A 20,227-nucleotide genomic window follows, 5' to 3' on the forward strand; every position below is an offset into this window, starting at 1 on the left:
TATTTAATAATAATTGTACCTATACATATTTTATTAATTCTGAAAGCTAATTTAAAAATAAAATAAATTTAAACAGAAGCTATTTTAAAATTCTGAGCTGTATAAAAAGTAAAGAAGTAGAAATTGATAGTTATCACAACATTCTATTCTATTTACGAAGCCTAATATTTCCGAGCATGGTTTAATTTAGATTATTTATTTCATCTTTCTATTTTTCTAAAGATTAAAAATATGCGCCGCGATCTAGATCAAATATCATTTACTGAAGCCACATTATAATTTAACACGGTCAATATTGTCCATCCAATAAATATTTTGTCCATAGACGCATAAGACTCGGTTGCACGTGATCTCAACGTTTGATTATTTTGTTTACGACTGAAATAACTTGATCTACATTCAATGGGAACGAACTAGTTGCGTCAACAAACGAAAGCTGTTTTCAGCAGCATACTATGTAGTTCTATAACACTTTGCTGATTGATCTATTCAGAATATAATTTTATAAACTGTTAACCAGGTGATGGTTTACTTTCAGACTTGAGTTATTGCATTCTTGGTGAAGCTAATGAAATTTTTGTTTGTCTTTTCATTTGAAACGGCCATTGGTAGTAATGATTCGAGTTATAGGGATGTACTCACCGTAATCAGCAGGATTGTGGTAACTCGGACAGTGGAGACCCATTGAAGACAAGAACGGCACTAACCCACTAACTTTCCCCTGGTATATACACTGCCCCTCGGCCAATGTGTACAAAAAGTCGAACATCTCAAAAAGCCTTGCGGACGGTTGATGTATGGTGCATATGATAGTTCTACCGCCACGGGCTAGTGACTTCAATAGTGATATACATTGGAAACACGATGAGCTGTCCAATCCTGATGTAGGCTCATCGAAGAACATCACAGGTGGGTTGTTAACTAACTCTAAAGCTATGGACAGCCGCTTCTTCTGGCCGCCTGATAAGTTTATAGTTCTCGTGTCCCCCGCCTCAACGAGCCCCAACATTTCCAAAATCTCGTCTATGACGATCTTCTTGGCAGTGACTGTCATGTCTTTCCCTAACTTAAGATTCGCCGACACGTGCATAGCCTCCTTGACCGTGAGATGTGGCAACAAACAGTCATCCTGCATGATGTAACAGGACAACTTTCTGAACCGCCTCAAGTTTCGCTCCTTGCCGTTTATGAGTATCGATCCGCTGACATTGGACGTTCTGGAATCAGAAAGTGAATCGTAAACGCAAAGAAATTCAGAACATTTTTGGCTTTACTCCAAATGTAGCATTCCGAGGGCAATTCCTCATTTTCAAAAGTGCGAACTGTGGGAATAACAATTTAGTTTATTTTGTATGAAAATGAATATTAACTACGGGTATGACGCAATAAATCTTTTGTCGCACTTCGAGTATAGAAAAACGGACCTAAGGTTCATCTGACATCGAAAGACTTTATACAATCTAGTAAATCTCAAGCATCACATATTTAAATAACAATACTCACTTGTATCCCGCTAAAATATTCATAAGCGTACTTTTCCCAGCCCCGGAAGGTCCCATAATGGCCGTGAGTTCTCCAGATCTGAATGTGCCATTTATGCATTTGAGCAAAGCTTTATATCCCCTTTTTCTTCCTTCGCTAACTGAGTATGATAAGTCTGAGAACTCGATGTCTACTGGGGGACGTTTGGGCAGATGTGTCAGAGAGGCCATGGGCTTCTTCTGGTCTCCATACCCATTGGGTATTTTTGGAAGGCCTGTCATGGCTGTCGTGCCTGCACCGCCGTTGCACAGATTAATCTGTGAGCCTCTGTAACAAAATTGATAACAATATTTAGAAAACAGTAAGTAATGTTAGCTTGCTCATCTTTATATCGGTTTATAGAAGTATATTAATATTTACGTTTTAGTGATATCAGAACAATTCTAAATTCAGCAATCGATTCCAATTCTGCGTTGGTATTTGTATACAATATACCTACAGTATAACACATTATGACAAGCATTTGAATTATGTTTTATCAATATTACGTTTGCTTTTTCATCACTTGCGAGTGCAACATTTCTATAATTCCTTAAACTATATAGCTTAAAACATTTTAGATCTTTACAAGCTCAAGTCGTCAGAGTGATATTTTTATCACCACTCTACAAACTTGCAGCAATTTAAAAGTGATACAACTTCGAATAACTTTGGAGCTAAAAATAATAGTTTTAACACCGTCTAGACAACATTAAATAACACTAGTATTACTATAGCCTAGACGTTGCTGTCACTCCATTAAAGAAGAAGAGCCTTGAACTGATGCTTTATTAGGCAGACCTTCTTTTTATTAGGTCTATAGTACTATTATAATGCCAATGTTTATTTCCTTTCCCTCCATTACAGTTTACTTGAAGGTTGCGAAGAATTTTACCTTTTTTTTTTTCTTTTCTTTACATTTTATATAAGGGTTTGGTTAAATAAGTGAAGTGTTTTTCCTTTGTAGGTTAAAGTATTCTGACCTATTTAACAAATACAGATACCAGTATCAAGGTACCCGAAACCGTCTGAATTATTTACTAGAATCACAAGTTTTTCGCTGAGAGTGTAAAATTTCGACTAAGTTACAAAAATGCATCTGAATGCAGGAACTTCTAAAAAAAAACAAAGTCAAAGTCAAAGTCAAAGTCAAAGCATTTATTTCAATTAATCCTAAATTAGGCACTTTTGAAACGTCAAATTAAATTGTCCGTCAGTCTGTCTGTCAGTGAAGCTAGGCGCTCGTTCCAAAGTGTTGCTTCGAATGGAGAAGAACGAGCAAGAAACTCCATCGTTACTCTTTTCAAAAAATGTTTTTTACAATATCTCTGATACATTATTTGATCATTTACCTATTGTATATATATGTAGGAACAATGTAACTACAATACGACGTCAAAACTATGGGACAAGAAAACCAATTTGTAAAGAATATAAATTAAAAAAGCGGGTTGTTTCAAACATAGTGCCCACATATGTACACTTACAATTTTGAAATAATGCTTCTATACAAATAAAAAATAATCTTTAATTTAATTTTTCAAATAAAAAAAAAAATAATAACTGCTTGATGCCACAGGATCCCTAGACTACATTGGAATAAATTAGTACTTTAATTTAACGTGTAACTAGTGATCGTATTAGAGCATTGTCTAGTGTGAGCGAGTGTCCAGTGGAGCCGGACCAACATGCTGCCACACATTTTTATCTTCAATATAATCTGACAGTTTATAATATGCCTGTTTACACAGTTCACGCTTTATACAAGATTTAAATTTTTTCTCGTTCAGATTCAGTATGGTGGTTGATAGTTTATTGTAACACTTAACACAAAATCCCATGAAGGATTTCTGCACTTTGGACAATCGGAATTGCGGTATAGCTAACTTATTTTTACCTCTCGTATTAAAATTGTGTCTGTCGCTTCTTTTTTCAAACAATTGTTGATTTTTCAAACAAGGGTCAGAGTGTTTAATTTATTGCCAAAGTAGCCACTTGAAACATAACAACCATCGGGATAAACATTCCTTATCGCAAACTAACGCGGTGACGTATTTCTAAGGTGGGCGGTTAAATGTGCCTGTGAGTGTACTTAGGTTGAAAATCTATCATTGATATTTCACAGTTTTATTTGAGGGAGGAAATTATCCAATGAGTTTTGTTGAGCCGAAGCCTTGGTAAACCCTTAATTCTGCAACTCCGTATATTTCACAGTTTGTGGCGCCTTGATAGGCTGGCATTTCTACGTAATGCAATATCTCATGCAAGTATTATTTTCCATTTTCATCCCAAACACGGCTATTACGTTATATGTATAAATTCAATATGTCGTGTCAGTTATTCAGTCATTTACAACAAGCTGGAACGTTGCCAACTGGCATTCTGAGTTGGGAAACACTTCAACAGAATTTTATACTTTAGTGTTATGTGTGTGTGTATGTCTGTCGCTAAAACACGGAGAAAATGTTCAAGTTAGATGCTTATAGGCAAAATATTCATTTTTGTTTTTACCCCTTTTTTGACGCCATTTGAGGTCAGTAACAATTCTGGTCTATCAATCTACATAATATCGAATTAATGACAAACTTGACTAATTAAACACACATTATTATTTATTACTGACTAGACCAAAAATAACATAAACATAGGCAACCTTCAATTGAAATAATGGCCAAATTAACCTAATCGCCATATTTGACAAGATACCCTTAACAAAAACAATATTAATAGGTCACTACGCGGTATCTTTGTTTGCGGAACTACCAAGGGCGATAACACAATCCTCGTAATGGATGTGTTCCATTCAATTATATTGTGACATCACCACACCGGGAACATAATATTTACAATAGGACATTAGCTATGTAATCATAATGGGTTTCATTTCAATTTTCTTTAAAAGTTCTCTTCTATCATATATAGCTGTGCAATTGTATAGCTGCTATAAAAGTCGTGAGTGACAGCTTTGTTTTTGGGCGAAGCTTGTGAGACTCAGTGTAAGCACTGACTAAAAACCACCCTGTTCCTACTCCTGCTTTTCGAGCTGGAGCCGGTAACCCGCTAGACAGCCCGCAACTTCTGATCGTGAGTGGCAGCTTGGTATTTGTCAGATGTCTTGGTTAAAAACATTAGAAGCAATGCTCAAAGGATTAATATACAGGATGAAAACTTTACGATATTTCCATAATTGCAAAAAGTCCAAGAACTTCAACAAATAACAAAATGTGACTATGTTTTGCTCCCTAAAAACAAATCTCTGCTAAACAATTTGCAAACAACAGTCTAATTTGAAAAATCCAATATTCCTTTGTCGCAAAATAGAGGATGCAATATCACAAACATGATCACAATTCTCACAGACATCGATGTTCCAAATCTGACAGCGAGATTAATCAAATCCGTCGAGCCTATAACACCTAGAGTGTCAGTGATAGATGGCATTCCAGTACTAATTGAATCACAATCAATTCTCTCTGACGATATCAAACTATTACTATAACAAGATACCGAGAACGACATGGATTGTTGCTAATTGTTTCGTATTGACATACCACAGTGATGCGATAAAATTGTATATTTAGGTGTTGACTACTGACCCAATTCTAACGAAATTGACTCATCTAATGAACTCAGCGCATCGTTCCTGAAGTCATCATTAGAATCATTCCTGATCTACACTTTATTTGCAAAAAAAATGTACTGTCTTATCAAATTCTTTGGCTTAAGAAGATAACAAGTTTTGAAATGTATAAAAGGTGTCTAGAAGTCTTTTCCAAGATACATTGACCCCACTCTTTATATAGAAGACCTTCTAAGAATATAAGCTATTCTATGTAATTACTGTTTTGAACCATTGAATGCTTTAAGTGATGACCCAAGTATTACCACGGGAGTTCTAATAGCACCATTAAATCGAAACGATTTGGCAATCAACTTACAGCGACAGATATAAAAAACTAATAAATAGAAATATATGTGACGTCAGTGGTCTAAATACGACTAGTTTCTATGTTTGTTCCACGCTGAATTCCATTTTAATAATGCCTGATATCTCTAACCTGAAGTAGACTAAGCTTTTAATTACTTAAAGCTATAGTTAGATCAATAACAATTAATTTTCCTAAACATATGACAAACTCATGTTTTACCAATTAATATTCCTCGAAATTTTTACTCTAAACTCAAGAGCTATAAAACAAAATACCGAGAAATCCCATAACATTATTTCTTTGTAAATTACTCACGGTCTTCCCAAAAACATTGGATTTATTTGCAGGACAACGATGAAACCGATTAATTTACTTTTCGACCTAAAGAGCTCCAAAATAGAGCTCTTTTCGCGACGGTATCAAAAGCAAAACTGACAGTATTCCTTTCCTCTATCTCCCATGACGATGCAAGATCCGTTTTAAGTCCAAAAATGCATGTTTTATTTATTTGGGACGTTTCGCTGTGTCCGATACAAAAACAGTATTCATAGATGCCTATGAATTAATTTGACAGTTACCTTATTAATACTGTACGAATCATTGACGTCAAAGAATCGAATCCGATTCGTAACTTCTGATTTGAATATTGCATCCGGAGTGAGACCGTTATCATCTTTGTGATCAATTCATTCTTCATCTTTGTTGAAATGTTTGGAATATGCATAAACAACAAGTAACTCCAAAGCGAATAAATATTCAATGGATTTCTTACTTTATTGCCAAAAATTTAAGATTGAAATCACAATTTCTACAATTTGATACATTGGAATAGCTGCTGTCTAAAGTGTGGTTTGGGAACTTGGGAGTGGTTTGTTTTGCATTCGTGCTATATCTACTGGCCGTGACCTGGATTAAGTGATTGATGCTTTTATCGTGCTAAATACAGAGTGCTAATAAAATTCCGAATATTATCATTTCTGGAGTTCCATTCTTACTCATCTTCATCATCAATGATATCGCCATTAGAAGTGATAAGGTCATCATCATTTTCGTCCTAATGTAACGAAGATGCCTTTATAGTCATCTCAGCTTTTACATCAAATATTTCATTTGAAATTAATACGAGTGTAGAGAAATTAATATCAACACTTCGATCAATCAGTTACTTCTTTTGTTTATCAATATAACTACCGATTGCGTTACTGATATTGTTAATCGATATTTTTGTTTACATACCCAACCAGCGAGATTGAAAACAATTATTACATTTCGCTCATTACATAATCAAATGTTTTGATAACAAAATTACTTCAGTTCCAACAATAATGAATACTTAAGACACAAAGTAAACATAGTAAAGAAACGTAAACCCTAGTCTCCATCTAAATGGACAGACAGACGCTAACATGACATAATTAATTGGACTAAAAAACACAGATTCATACAGAATATAACCTAGTCAACCTTCTTCAATTATTTCAAGCCAGACAATAATAGACGAAACAGCTACAGACGAAACTAATCCAAAAACTCTCACATACATTGAGGCTAATGATAACGACAGTTAAGCTAACGTGGGTGTTAATTGCCAACTAACTACAAAAGGACCGTCTGAATAATAATACACTTTCATAATAAAACTGGTATAACACCCAACCTTGAAACAATACGCTGTAGTATCATACAAAATTAACAAAGAAAGTAATGGGAGGTACAAACGCTATTTCAACCCAAACCGACGCCCTAATAATGTTGACTCCCCGAAACTCATTCTTGTACAAACCCTGCTCCAGATAGGAACCAGAATTTGAAAGGAATCTTTATTATACAGACCCTTGGAAAACAGGTTTATAAAGGTCTTAGTGGATCCTCAAATACCGCAAATGGATTATAAAATTCTGGGGAATATTTAAATAATAAAACTAAAGTGTTATCAAGGTTGTTCACAGCGGGTCAGACACAATTATCTTTTAGCGAACGTCCTAAATGGTTTATAATATGCTTAAATGAGATCTTATCTGGTAAACGTTTGCAGTCAAATGTTTTACTGCAACCTCCATTAGTACCCCCCGCTATTCGAATTCAACTGTAATTTGCGGGCTAGAATCAGGCACATATGTATGTATATCAAAACATGGGGACATGATTACAATATATTCTGGAGTAATTTAAAATACAACATTTGTCTGATAGTAAAAATCATACTTCAGGGAAAACGAAAGGTTATTGAAATGTCAACATCGAGATCAAAACATCGGTCCAGTTGTTTTAAGAATCTACAAAAGAAAAAATATTTCCAAATATACTTGAAACTTGTCCACAATTTCTGAAGGACGAAACTGTAGTAAGACTCAAAGTCATGTCATAAACAGAACCCACCCAATGTTTTCTACATACACAAATATCCAGAAACCAATTTCTTTCAAAGGTCAAAATCGAACTCATCTTACATTTCGGAAATATCTCTGAGCAAGAAATAGGTTCATTTCTTTGATAAGTAAAATGAGTACTTATTTGATGTAACTTGAGAGTTCTTACCATAACATCATTTTCTTGTAATGTTGCTAGGCCCATTTTAAAAAAGAACAAGCCAAACATCAAATACAACATCTATTAGAACCACAGTGGCGTCTTTTATGACCTTCCATCTTTAAAAGTGGACAGAAATAAGTTTTTTTATTTTTATTTTAACGTCGATAAGTCTGTGTTTGGCCACCAATCCAACACCAACAACGTTTGTGATAAACTTGAAAGTATATGATATACAATTAAAGGGGAAATTTTAAAAGACCCTAAACTGATTACCTCCTTTAAGTGGTTTTAAAAACAAGATTACAGAAAAACACGTAACACTAACAGCAGGGAATTGTGTGTGTAAGTGCGGACAAGTGAACGAAGGGAAGCCTTTGAAGTGGGCATGAAGAATAGTTACTACGTCAGCTCGACTCCGTCATTGTGTTACTAATTGTATGCAAACGGAAGAAACTGTAGTGTTGGCAATAACTCCCATTATACATGCTGATGAATCTCCGCTAGTTACTCAGGTTCCCTTTTGTGTTGATGTGACATAATGGTTTAGTGGGGTTTCGTCTCGTACTTTAGTTAAGTTTCTAGCAAATAATAATGATAAAACTTTCTCGATGAACTATGCCAGAAAGAGTTAAAAAGCTGACGAACATTTTAGTTTGAACTATATTTTTACTGCAACGGCCTAACCATTATCACACAATGTAATAGAGGTAGCAGTATGCTGATATTTCTATTTATACCATTCAAATTAAGAGCAGATAGGAACAGAAGCCCAAAATTTCAAATGTGTTCTTTAACAAATTGGACACTACGATCATAAACCTACGTAACGACACCAAAAAACAATGCTTCTATATTGTTAATTTGTGTTATTAAAAGCCGGTCTTGAAGTGTTTGACGCAAACGCTATAACGGTAGAAGGAATTACTTAGAACATAATTATAGGATTAGACGTAAGTACCAGGTAATTTCTCGCTATGAAAATTAGATTAGATGTCGAATTACCTTTGAATAAAATATTCTGTCTAGTAGAGCACCCAATTATTGTAATAGACCTAATCGAAGTAATTGGAACACTTTATACAATAGTCAGTTTCTGATTTTTTGTTCGAATTGATGAGTTTTATCACATCGATATCATTGAAGCGGCAAATGTTAACGATCTTTCGGATTGTTTACTGAGTACCTACTGAGGTATTGGAATTTGAACTCTATTGTTAAACAAATTGTACCGACGATTCGTCTACCGTAGTTAATCAAAGTTTTTATTCTTTGCACAGAGCTTCGAGAATATTATTAATGATTAAACATAGTAACTTTAATGTTTGGCTATTTTCCAGCATTTTTTTCAACCAACTCGCATTGTACACTATATCATTAATTTTACACGCACATACGAGGACATGCTTGACGCTAAATTAGTCCTTACCCTTCCTCCTAAATAGGGCTCATTTTCATGCAAAACACGTTTCCCTTAATTAAAATTCTACACCAGAATACTCTTTTAAAACACGCGTACTACTCGTAAAATTATTATAGAGGTTATCTTATAATAAAATCTTGCTAAAAAAACTTTTAATCAAGATTTTTACTGAGTAACTGCTCATTAATTTATCTTGTCTTATTCTTAGTAATTAGTGTTAAGTAATTTGGAGATTTCGTCGAAATTTTACTGGCTATTGTTTAAGACAACTGGTATGTTTGATAACATAACTATAACATTTTTATTGACTACCTCATTACGTAAATGTAGTGGTTGTTTTACAATGACTATATTTTTATAATAACTATCATAAGACATACTAAATTAACTAAATCACGATTCACACACGTAAATCATTCTGCTAATGATGAGGAGTCCCTCTGTGACTACTAGAGCTTTTCTCCATTAATTTACGTGAGTAAACCGCCATTCTTTTGTTAATACAATAACCTTGATTTCCGATTCCCTAGTCAATTTATTTAAAAATGGATGGCTCAATCTGCCTCTCAAGCAACCTAAACCATTTAGGTTAAGATGAAAGCAATTTTGTATACAACTGATGTATGTATGAAACGTCCTAGATCTAAAAAGTAGATCACACATCAATTTCCATTTCTTCGTACCACTTAAATAATAAATTCTGGACGTTTTGCAAATAAAGGCTATCGATAACATATATATTATATTATTTGTCTATCAAACTATGAATAATTCTCGCCTTGAACCTGTGGTCGACCCAAAAAAACATGGGCTTAGCAACAAACGAGCCATCCATTATTTATTATATGTTTTGATCTAGCTAATAAAATACATTACATGTCTAAATGACGTAGTTTTTCAACTTTTTGTTCCTAGCAAAAAGTTTTGGGTCCTTTTTTGCTAAGACAAAGTCTACAACAGTGAAGTTTTGGGGATGCCTTATTGAATTTAGATTGTCTAGAATTCTCTGGGTCTGTCTAGCTGTTTTATATTTTTGGGATGGCTTACCCTTTTGGATTGTTCAGAAAGCCGAGTATCTAATAAATGTTGCTTCTTGGGTTTTGTAAATAGGGATGTATTTTTTTTTCATATTCTTTGGTTACTTACTTTTTTTTAGCTTGTGTAATCAGCACGCAATATTAAACAATTTTAATAGCCGCTTTAACGAGAATGTTTATCTGACTGTCGGCTTTATTCACTAAGACTATGGATGCTGCAAAATGGTTATCGATCCATGGACCAACCGCAACAAGCACAGCTTAACCTTTAAATCATTTAGCCTACGCAGCTGTAACTTCACTACAAACTCCTACGGTAAGCTACGAAATTAATTTGAATTTACAAACCAAAACGCGCTTGAACTTGACCCGCGTCCCCAACTTTATGGTTCATCGAAATTTATGCCCCGTTCCATCCTAAAATTATTTCTAAAATATTTTTTGGGATACAACTGGGACCATTACATAACCTAGATACAAGATACAGTCCCTTCCATTTTCATTTATGTATTTAGAAAGTTATAAGTAAAGCGAAATTGGGTTTGCCTTTTCCAGACTCCTCTGGATTATTATTCTCCAGCGGTCCCTCGACTTCAAATTCCCAAAAGTCTATGTCAGTATTTATAAAGATAATTTAAGTAATAAATCGTTGTTGATCCTTTCATATTTTTCACTAAAGAATGTTTAACGTCAAAACCATTATTGTGATTTTTAGGAACGATAAGCTTTAATGTTTGGTCATCAATTAGGTTTTCGACATCACCTATCATTTATTAGATATTATCATCGTTGTGTTAGCTTTTTCTAACTTGTATACTTTTCGTTTTTATAAACAGTTTGTTCAAGCACGTATCAATTAGCTTAATTATCAGTTTGAAAAGAGATATTTACCCCAACAACTGTCCATTATTGAGCTGTTCTGAGTATGGTGGTGACTTGACCTGGGCGAAGGTCACTTTGTCGTTCAGTTCTCCACGGCTCCCGCGACCCATTAGCGGCAGGTGGATCTGGGTGCCTTTCGACTCCATCTTTAGGCCAGACGTCATCGCTGCATTGACATCGTGTGATATTGGGCCCTGGAATTAAAGAAAATTTAAATTTAGCATTATGATACATTTTCAAACATACTTTCGACTTTATTTCGTTATATCGTATCGTATCAAATCGATATTTCTAATCCAAAGCCTTAGGTCGATAAAATAGTGAAATTCATTTCCTGACTACCATTTTAACCCTAACAAGCCCTAACAATTTTGATTATGACGACGATAATACACAATATATTTTCACTGACTACACTCATTACCTAAGAAAATAAATCAATTCAATTACAACGTTAATAAATCTTCAACCAGACTCGCGCACGTCAGTAAAGAAAGTGACAATAAATATAAAATTGATTAAAGGCTTAGAAACAGATAATATCAATGAAAGTAATAAAGCAAGAGAAAATAAAATAAATCGTGGCCGTGCAGCAGCAATCGAAGTGAAAACACCAGTCACAACATTAGATAGATAACTCTGTCAGTCAAAATGAAGAAGATTGATTCAAATTAAATGTCAAAACAGCTGATAGTTGCAAAGAAACCGTAAATGAACAACATAAATATCAGTGAAACGTAGAAAGTCTAAAACGATCTTCAGAATAAATTGAAAAATCCAATTTATGTGGCTATTTTGCTAAAAGCACAAAATACGTTTTAAATTCACAGTAAATTATGTTCCACAATTCTCTCCCCTGGGGCTAATTAGTCACAATTAGGGTCTCTATTAAAACAGATTTCATTTGTCACAAATATAAATTAATAGCTTAACGTTGCTATAATTTTCGAGATCTTTTAGCTTATTCATTCTGTGTCCAATTTAAAGAATAATTCAAGACAATATTGCCTTTGGAACTAACGACCATACTCCACCTTTCACAAATAAGCCCATAAAATATTAGCAGTTCCGTTCCCAGAATAGAACAAAAATAGGAAATATGACGCAAGTTGTTATACGTATGGGAGTAACAATGACCACGACATTCGTCGGCTTGTTCGTGGGACGATTATCGACTTTCTTCTAAATGACGTCACTACAACAACGGAATTGCAATACAATATGGATTAGAACAGCGGAACTTGATTGTGAATGATTGTCGGGATACCAGTGACGGTTGCATTTTTATATAGCGAAAGATATATTTCTCCGATGACATTTTGAAAGATCTTTGTCCAGTACAAATGTCAAGATACAAAAAGTTAAGAACCAATCTAACACGATGATGATGTAAGTTAATAAAAAGGTGAGATTAAACAATCGTTATTAATTCAGTTCACGGAACCACTAGCAAGAATATCGATCGGGAGATAAGCTACAACGTTGAATACGTAATTAGATCTAGATTACAGTGGTAATGTTCTATCTAATTTAGTGAACTACGACAGAACACAAAACCTATATTATTATCTTCACCAGTACCTACTTCATGAATAAATTTATATTTAACATTGTCTTTGGGAACAAGTCTTAGTACATTCAGTACACTAAGTTCCGCATCACTGACTTCATTTTCTACCTCTCAGTTAGGTCCTAAAATATTTAAGTAACACCGACGCTTGCTCGCTGGCTATTTCGGTCACGGAAAAATGTATTACGCTATTTGTGTTACGACCAACTAATGAAAATTCTTCTGTTTACCATTCTACTGCTTCCAGTCGTTCATAAATTAGTTCTGTATATATTGGAGTCAAGATAATGCATTTATTTGTTTAACAATTGCTGGTATAAAGTACAGTCGGTTTGCTACCAACGTGTACTCAAAGTAACGAATCTTTGATGGTACGCGTCAAGGCCGCATGAGTGCGCATGTACCTACTTACTGTGTATCTACGTCATTCAGTATACAGCCTGTTATTACTTAATTAAAGTGACTTATACCATGAAGTTTTGCTGTATTAGGTTGACGGTCACGATACACTACATTTGGTGTTAGTGGAAAAAATCACATAACGTCTTTAGCACTTTGGTCTGCTATAAAAACTTCTACCGGTTTTAGAATATTACTAATTTTAGCTATGTTTGATAAGTTTATAAATTCATATTGTTGTTCTCACGGATATTGTTCTTCTCGAATCTACTAATGTAAATTATTGTAATCACCTTATCTAGAGGTCTGACTTCAAGCTAGAAATAGTGATCAAGATTAAGATTGGTAACAGATATTTAGAACTTCACACCCAGATTAGTAAGTCTTCTAACAAGCAAGTCATCCATATCCAGTGTAAAAGGAAAATCTATAAAATTTCCTGCTATCATGTATGGATATTCAATGAAACTGTCTAAGTGTCTAGTGTGGACGCGTTTAGTATTCATAACACGATGCAAGGTGACGCTCGACTGAGTTTGAAAAACAATGTCGATCAATCAACTTTTATGATCCCATCCACTATCGCTAGAGATTGTTCCTTTGGACTTTTATTGCTTTATTGTGTGAACGTATCATGTCAGTAAAGGGGTGATATTCTAGAAATATTTGATTTTATCAAAATTTCTGAAACTTTAATCAATTTTAGCTTGGCCCATTAATTCGTTAGAGATCCAATCCGATTGAGCTCAAGTTCTACAGCAACGCCCTTCGCTGAGATTTATGTTTTAGCCGAGGATTATAAAATATCGATAGAATACTGATACTTCGTTTCGCGTAAGTAAATTTTAAGTTAGTACCTTATTTAAGCTATATACTCTTCCCAAAGTATCGATCTCTGAAGAAAAACGAGCAAGAAACTCCATGGCTACTATTTTTCCCTCAAGGCCACTCTTATAGCGCCATTAACAAGATGGCATTGCCAAAAAAACGGTTTGATAAACGTGAGTACATTTAGTAATGGACCTGTTTCAAGTATCAAAGTTGTTATTAAGCTGCTGTCGTCACATCTATCTGTTAGGTCACTTCCTTATTCGCCATTTGTACACGAAATTATTTGTTTAAACTATTAAATATTTTTATCTTCGTAGGTTTTATAATTCGTTATGTAGAATATATAACTTTTTATGCTCATAGTTTAAAATCTAAATTTTTCATGAGCATTTAGCTAAATTAAAGATTCGAATTCTAGGTAGACTGGTTTAAAATGTTTTTTTTTTACTGTATAGACTATTGTATAAAAATATCTTTAATTTAATGTAAAAAAACTAGCTCCTAAATATCAAACATAATTTACAAATCACAGTATTATTTACCAATCAAGGTTTTTTTATTTGTCACGTTGTAAACAAACCAGTTTTCTGGACTTCAAATCACAAAAGACTGCATCGTTGATGAGTAAATTCAAGGCTTTGATATTATTAATAATCGAAACAAAAGATTCTCAATAAACTTAGAAAATTTTATCTTGACTCTTTCATGTGACAAGGTTCTAACAGTTTTAATCACTTTCTCACAAACAGAACCTTTGATAAATAAGTGTGAAAAGGAAGCACCCTTTACAAGTAATCTCTGTTAAGATAAACACAGTAAAAAAGCGATTAGGGCCAAAACATTCGTCCTACTACTAGCCTCGTGAAAAATCAATAAATTTATCTATTTAGTCTACGATAAAAATGTGTGAAAATTACTTTTTCCAATGATGTTACTGCCAAAATGATTTAATAATATGAATGAAAGAAAATCCAATCATATTGATTAAGTAAACTACAAGTAATAAACTATATTTGTGTTCAAACCTCGAACAGGGCGGTTTTTAGTCAGTAAGAGTCTGACACTCCATGCAAACATTAATGATTTAGAAAATCTATGAACCCTTACGGGAACCTATATAAACTTTCTGACTTCTCATTTGCCCTATAACGCATTAGAAACTAATCAAATAACCTAAAACTAATTAACATGATTATCACACGTGGAGACTAGACAAAGACATTGTACAAGCCTGTAGGTGTAGGTACACAGCTGTGTTTCATAGGATTACACTGATAATTATCGTTTTGCGTAACAAATTACAAAATTCTATGATAAATTTTCGGTACCTATTGACCAAAGTTATGCATACATACGTGTTATATCCAAAAGTGTTTAGTGTACATTGTATTTTCTTCTGATATAATGTTAAACTGTTAATCTTATACATACAATATACCTAGTTACAGAAAAAACGGTCAAATTAAAAATTAAACTTTTACTCTGAATTTTCTTCTCTCTCTTTCTCCCTTCTGAATTGTTCTAACGTAAAATGGTTAAAAAAAGGATTTTAATTATAATTGAACATGTTTTTTCAATCAGGCTTTAGAAATGTAGGCATGTTTTTAGCAGAAACTCCTTCTTTGTAAACCGGACTTGACATTAAGAGGACTGCTAGACATATATGAGAGGCGAACATAAGTATGCTTCATGTAATGTAACCAGGTTGATAACAGGCAAAACGTAAAGTATTATTTTATGTAAAATCTGTCACATAACATATTCACACTGAAGGAAATGAAACTAGGAGAAAGAATAAATTCAAAATATTTAACTTCTTCGAATAGATGTAGTAATTCCATTCATAAAAAAGAAACTAAAAAGAAAATAAAATTAACCAAAAAAATATTTATCAAAACGTAATTTAATTTACAACATCCTATGAACCAAAACTTATAATAAATATCCATTAATTGACAAACATGACATCCACCATAATTATAATAAGGTAACATAAATCAAAATTGACATTAATATTAACGATAGTTTCATTAAAATCTTGTTTATTGGTACGATAAATTTTAACTGCAGGAGTATGCCATATATCAGATAAGGCTATCATACAAATCTCGTCTTTGTTTGTAGTCTGATAAGGTCCTTAATTGCTAAGGTTACCCTGATTTCAGATTTATGAAAGGCTTCCTTTTTGCTCTAGGCAATTTAAATGTGAATTAGACTGTAGTTAATGACCTTATCGAGGTAAATGGCTACAGTCTTAATAATGTTGTTTATGATGAACGTGAATTGTGGTCTATATGCAGAAACAGATGATTACAGATAAGTATGCGATGTTGAAATTGATAAGGATGATGTTTAAGAAAGAGATAGAAAGATATATTTTGTCACGCCTTTTCTATCCCAAAAACAATAGGCAGCTGTGCACATTACGTCACATAATACCAATACAATGTACACCAATTCTTCACTATTTGTGTTATAAGTCCCGTTTAATAGGGGGTGAGCTCATTGCGATTTACTTGGGCACAATTCCAGACTCCGTGCTGCTACTAAGCAATTTTCAAAAAACCGAAAAAAGTCTAGTAATACCTTATCCGGCAAATCGCACTTGTAACACAACCAACGAGGCAGTGATATATTTTAAAAGTTTATTTAATGCACATGGAACAGGAAATAACGAAAAAACCAATGACCAATCATTTCTAGATAGTGAAAAAAATAATCAGGTTAATAAAACAAGCTTTGTAATTTTAATTAAATGCAACATGTTATTTTAAAATCTACATTGCATATATTAAAGACTTAATATACATATTTACGAATCTTTAACTCAAGCTTGGTGACTAAGATAACGTTATAGGTAAACATGTTGAGATGAATATCAAACAATTAATTAGCATGCAGCACGTACAGTTACGTAAGTAATCATTAGATAATAGAACTCATTGATATTAGATCACTCGTAGATAATAATGATTCACAGTATGTTGATGAAGGAAATAAAAATTTAGAAGCAAAACCAACGCTGACAATGAATGATATAAAATCTGATGGACCAATTTTCCTCAAAGCTAAACAAGAAGAATTAAACAAAACTAAACCAGAAATTGTAAACAAAAATGTTTTAACCGCAGAATTTAAGACAGTCCCATTTAGTATTCAAAACTCTGCAGATGTTTCATCAGTTGAAAAGTTTACTAGAGCTAAAATACCGTGAACAACTCCAGTACATATGTATTGTACTGCAGTATAATAACTTCATACAGACAGTTTTGTTAGACAGTGAAAAGTGTTCTCTGATAAACTAGAGCTTGTGAATTCACTAGCAGATTAATAAACTCTCATTTTTGTCTTTCACCTTGATACAGAATTAGCTCGACCGCGTGATACCGTGCGTTTACCACATTTCTATTAAATATTAACAGATTCTTTGAAACAGTTAAATACTATGATAATAATAAAAGATCGCGATAGTTTTTACCAAATGTCAAAAACCTATAAATGCAATCGCCAGCAGGAGGCCCAAAATATAGCTACTGCATTACAGAGTATATAAAACTGAGATGAATTCGTTAAATAATCTGGAGTAACAAGTAAAGAAAAAAATGTCATATATTCGATGTTTTTTTGGAAATTCTTTTGTCGTGGTCAAACAAAAAATCAAATTTAATTTCGTTTGAGAATAACCAATCTAGTTCCCACTGACACCTACGTTGAGAATAACCAACACACTTTATATTCTCTGCTACATTCCTCTATCTATCTAGCACAATCCCTGTGGGACGCAGGTACTCACTGAACCAGCCCAATCCTAACCTTTGTCAAAAATTCAGAGCTTGTGCCTCTCTCGAATCGAACCAATCTTGGAACTTTACTTGTATATATAGGTATATACGCACTATACATGTTTAGTTCCCTCCCTCTTTTTAATATTTTCTTGTTATCTTCGACAAATTTTTTTTCAAAAATATATTAATTACTAGCTTCTGCCAGCGGGTCCACCCGCGTTCCCGTGGTATAAAAAGTATTCTATCATCCAAGTCAGCTCATGTCCTGTCTGTATACCTTTCATCAAAATTCGTTCTGTAGTTTTAGAGTAATTGGTTGGCAGACAAACCTTTAAACATCTAAACAAACAAACTTTCACATTTATAATATTAGTGTAGTTCTCTTATGGCATCAATGTTATGTACATGTACAACATCTTTGTCATCATCATCATTCACAGCTGATTCTTCAATTACTATTTCAACACTATTATCACTTTATTATTTTACGTCATTATGTTTGCACTACATTCATATCAAAATATATACCATCTTTTCCATACTTAGTACCATTATTTGATCGCAGGTATCATCAATCTCAAGAACCAACTTGATTGCTATAATAATATCTCTCAGACCCGCCTATCGCTTGACGACCTTCCTTAATATTTGTTTTTATTTCTTTGCTCCTTATAACTTCTGTTGTAGACTTCAATACGATAGATTTATTTTCATGTTTTTCTCATTTATTTTAAACAAACATTTTTATGAATCTGTGTCATATACACATGTTTACAAACATTAGTCTCAGATAAATATTCTCAAGAACTGTTTACGGATGACGGGGATTTTCTCAAAGACATCAAAAAATATTCAGACACGTCTTCGTTAGTATTCTATACTTTCTTTTCATTTGAGTAGATAAAGTACTAAGATAAAATAATATTACGTTTTCTTATAGATAGTAAAATATTAATAAAATGTGTAATGTTTGACCCGGAGCTGCGGACTTCCTAGCGATTTATGGGGGCTCCAGCTCGAAAAGCAAGAGTAGGAACGGGGTGGATTTTATTCAGTAAGAGTTTGACTCTACTTAACCTCTTGCCTCACCCAAGACGGGAAAAGTCATTCAATGATTTTCTCCCCTCAACAAAAAATGACCAACGTTATACTTCACAAATTCCGGTCTCCTAATAGCTTCCACTTATACGTTCCAGGAATTTTCTATTCACATCCATCTTATTAATAACAATCTTAATATTTCGATAATTTAATAAGTATAAATGAAAACAAAATTACATAAGGAAATTATTAATATTTACTTAACGTTTATTAACTTTTTCTGAGAAAAATGTACTTTGATTATAAATAGAAAATACGAGATGAATAACGTCTCGTTTAATTTAATTTTCGATTGACACAAATGAAAAACGTTTTTCAATAAGCAAGAAGTAATTACTTTTTAAATCACAAGTTTTTTTTATAAAGTAACGTTTAGAGTGCTTTTCCTCCAATGATGGGCTATGCTATACTGCTGTCGATGCGTTTGACTTCCACCAATCATACTAATATTCATTGGTACACATTGAAACGGACTAAGCTAAGCTATGTTTTTTATGTGAAAAGATGCGTGCTATGGATAGCTTCCCATTGATACATCGCATATTCGAGCTGCACATCTTACTCGCTCAGCTACATAGCTTAGTATCAGTGGAAACAGTCATATAGTTTCACAGCTTAGATTACATCTTCGTAGCACATTTCTGGTAGAAAAGCACCCTTAATAAGGTTTTTCTGGACAATTACAATAGTAACAAAATATAATTACAAGCATTTTTACTTCGATTTTCCTTTTTCTCATTACCTACTTCTCAAAGATTTAAAACTTGTATCCTCATGAATAGAACTGGCCATTCCCTTATTGATCGTGAATGGTCTCACTGACCTACATTTCAGGAATATTGCCTGAAACACTCCCCATGTTTTTCATGACTCATTGCAGTAACAAACAATACAGACGAAACGAAACGAAACGAAAAACATTTTTGTTTTTTGAAAACATTGATATAAAGGAACAACACACCGAATATACATAGGTATGTGTTAAGCTTTTTTGTGTGTATTTTATTGGTCTACTCACTAATAAAATTAATATTGTCCTTCTATGACATCTATGTTCAGTAATAAATATCTTGCGAATGACTGATGTGGTGATGATCATACCTATACATATCTGGTCCTTATTGCATAAGGTTGGAACCAAGTTCTAATAAAATTCGGATGTACATTATAATGCTCAAGTCTTACCCTTAACATTAAGTAAAACAGGATTACAAATTTCG

The 20,227-nt window shown here is 33.4% G+C and overlaps 1 protein-coding gene across 2 annotated transcripts in view; it reads right to left on the reverse strand.

Moving 5' to 3' along the window:
- The window catches only part of LOC118265167 (ATP-binding cassette subfamily G member 4), a 46,058-nt gene that overhangs the window by 5,040 nt on the left and 20,791 nt on the right, over positions 1 to 20,227 (reverse strand). For both annotated transcript variants that reach the window (XM_050705714.1, XM_050705713.1), the window contains exons 2-4: positions 11,331 to 11,515; positions 1,504 to 1,809; positions 643 to 1,217 (exon numbers count right to left, since the gene is read on the reverse strand). In XM_050705714.1, the coding sequence (XP_050561671.1) occupies positions 643 to 1,217; positions 1,504 to 1,809; positions 11,331 to 11,485 (1,036 nt within the window). In that variant the 5' untranslated portion in view covers positions 11,486 to 11,515. The remainder of the gene's footprint in view (positions 1 to 642; positions 1,218 to 1,503; positions 1,810 to 11,330; positions 11,516 to 20,227) is intronic.

This window comes from Spodoptera frugiperda, chromosome 28, assembly GCF_023101765.2.
Source record: "Spodoptera frugiperda isolate SF20-4 chromosome 28, AGI-APGP_CSIRO_Sfru_2.0, whole genome shotgun sequence".
Lineage (NCBI taxonomy): Eukaryota > Metazoa > Arthropoda > Insecta > Lepidoptera > Noctuidae > Spodoptera > Spodoptera frugiperda.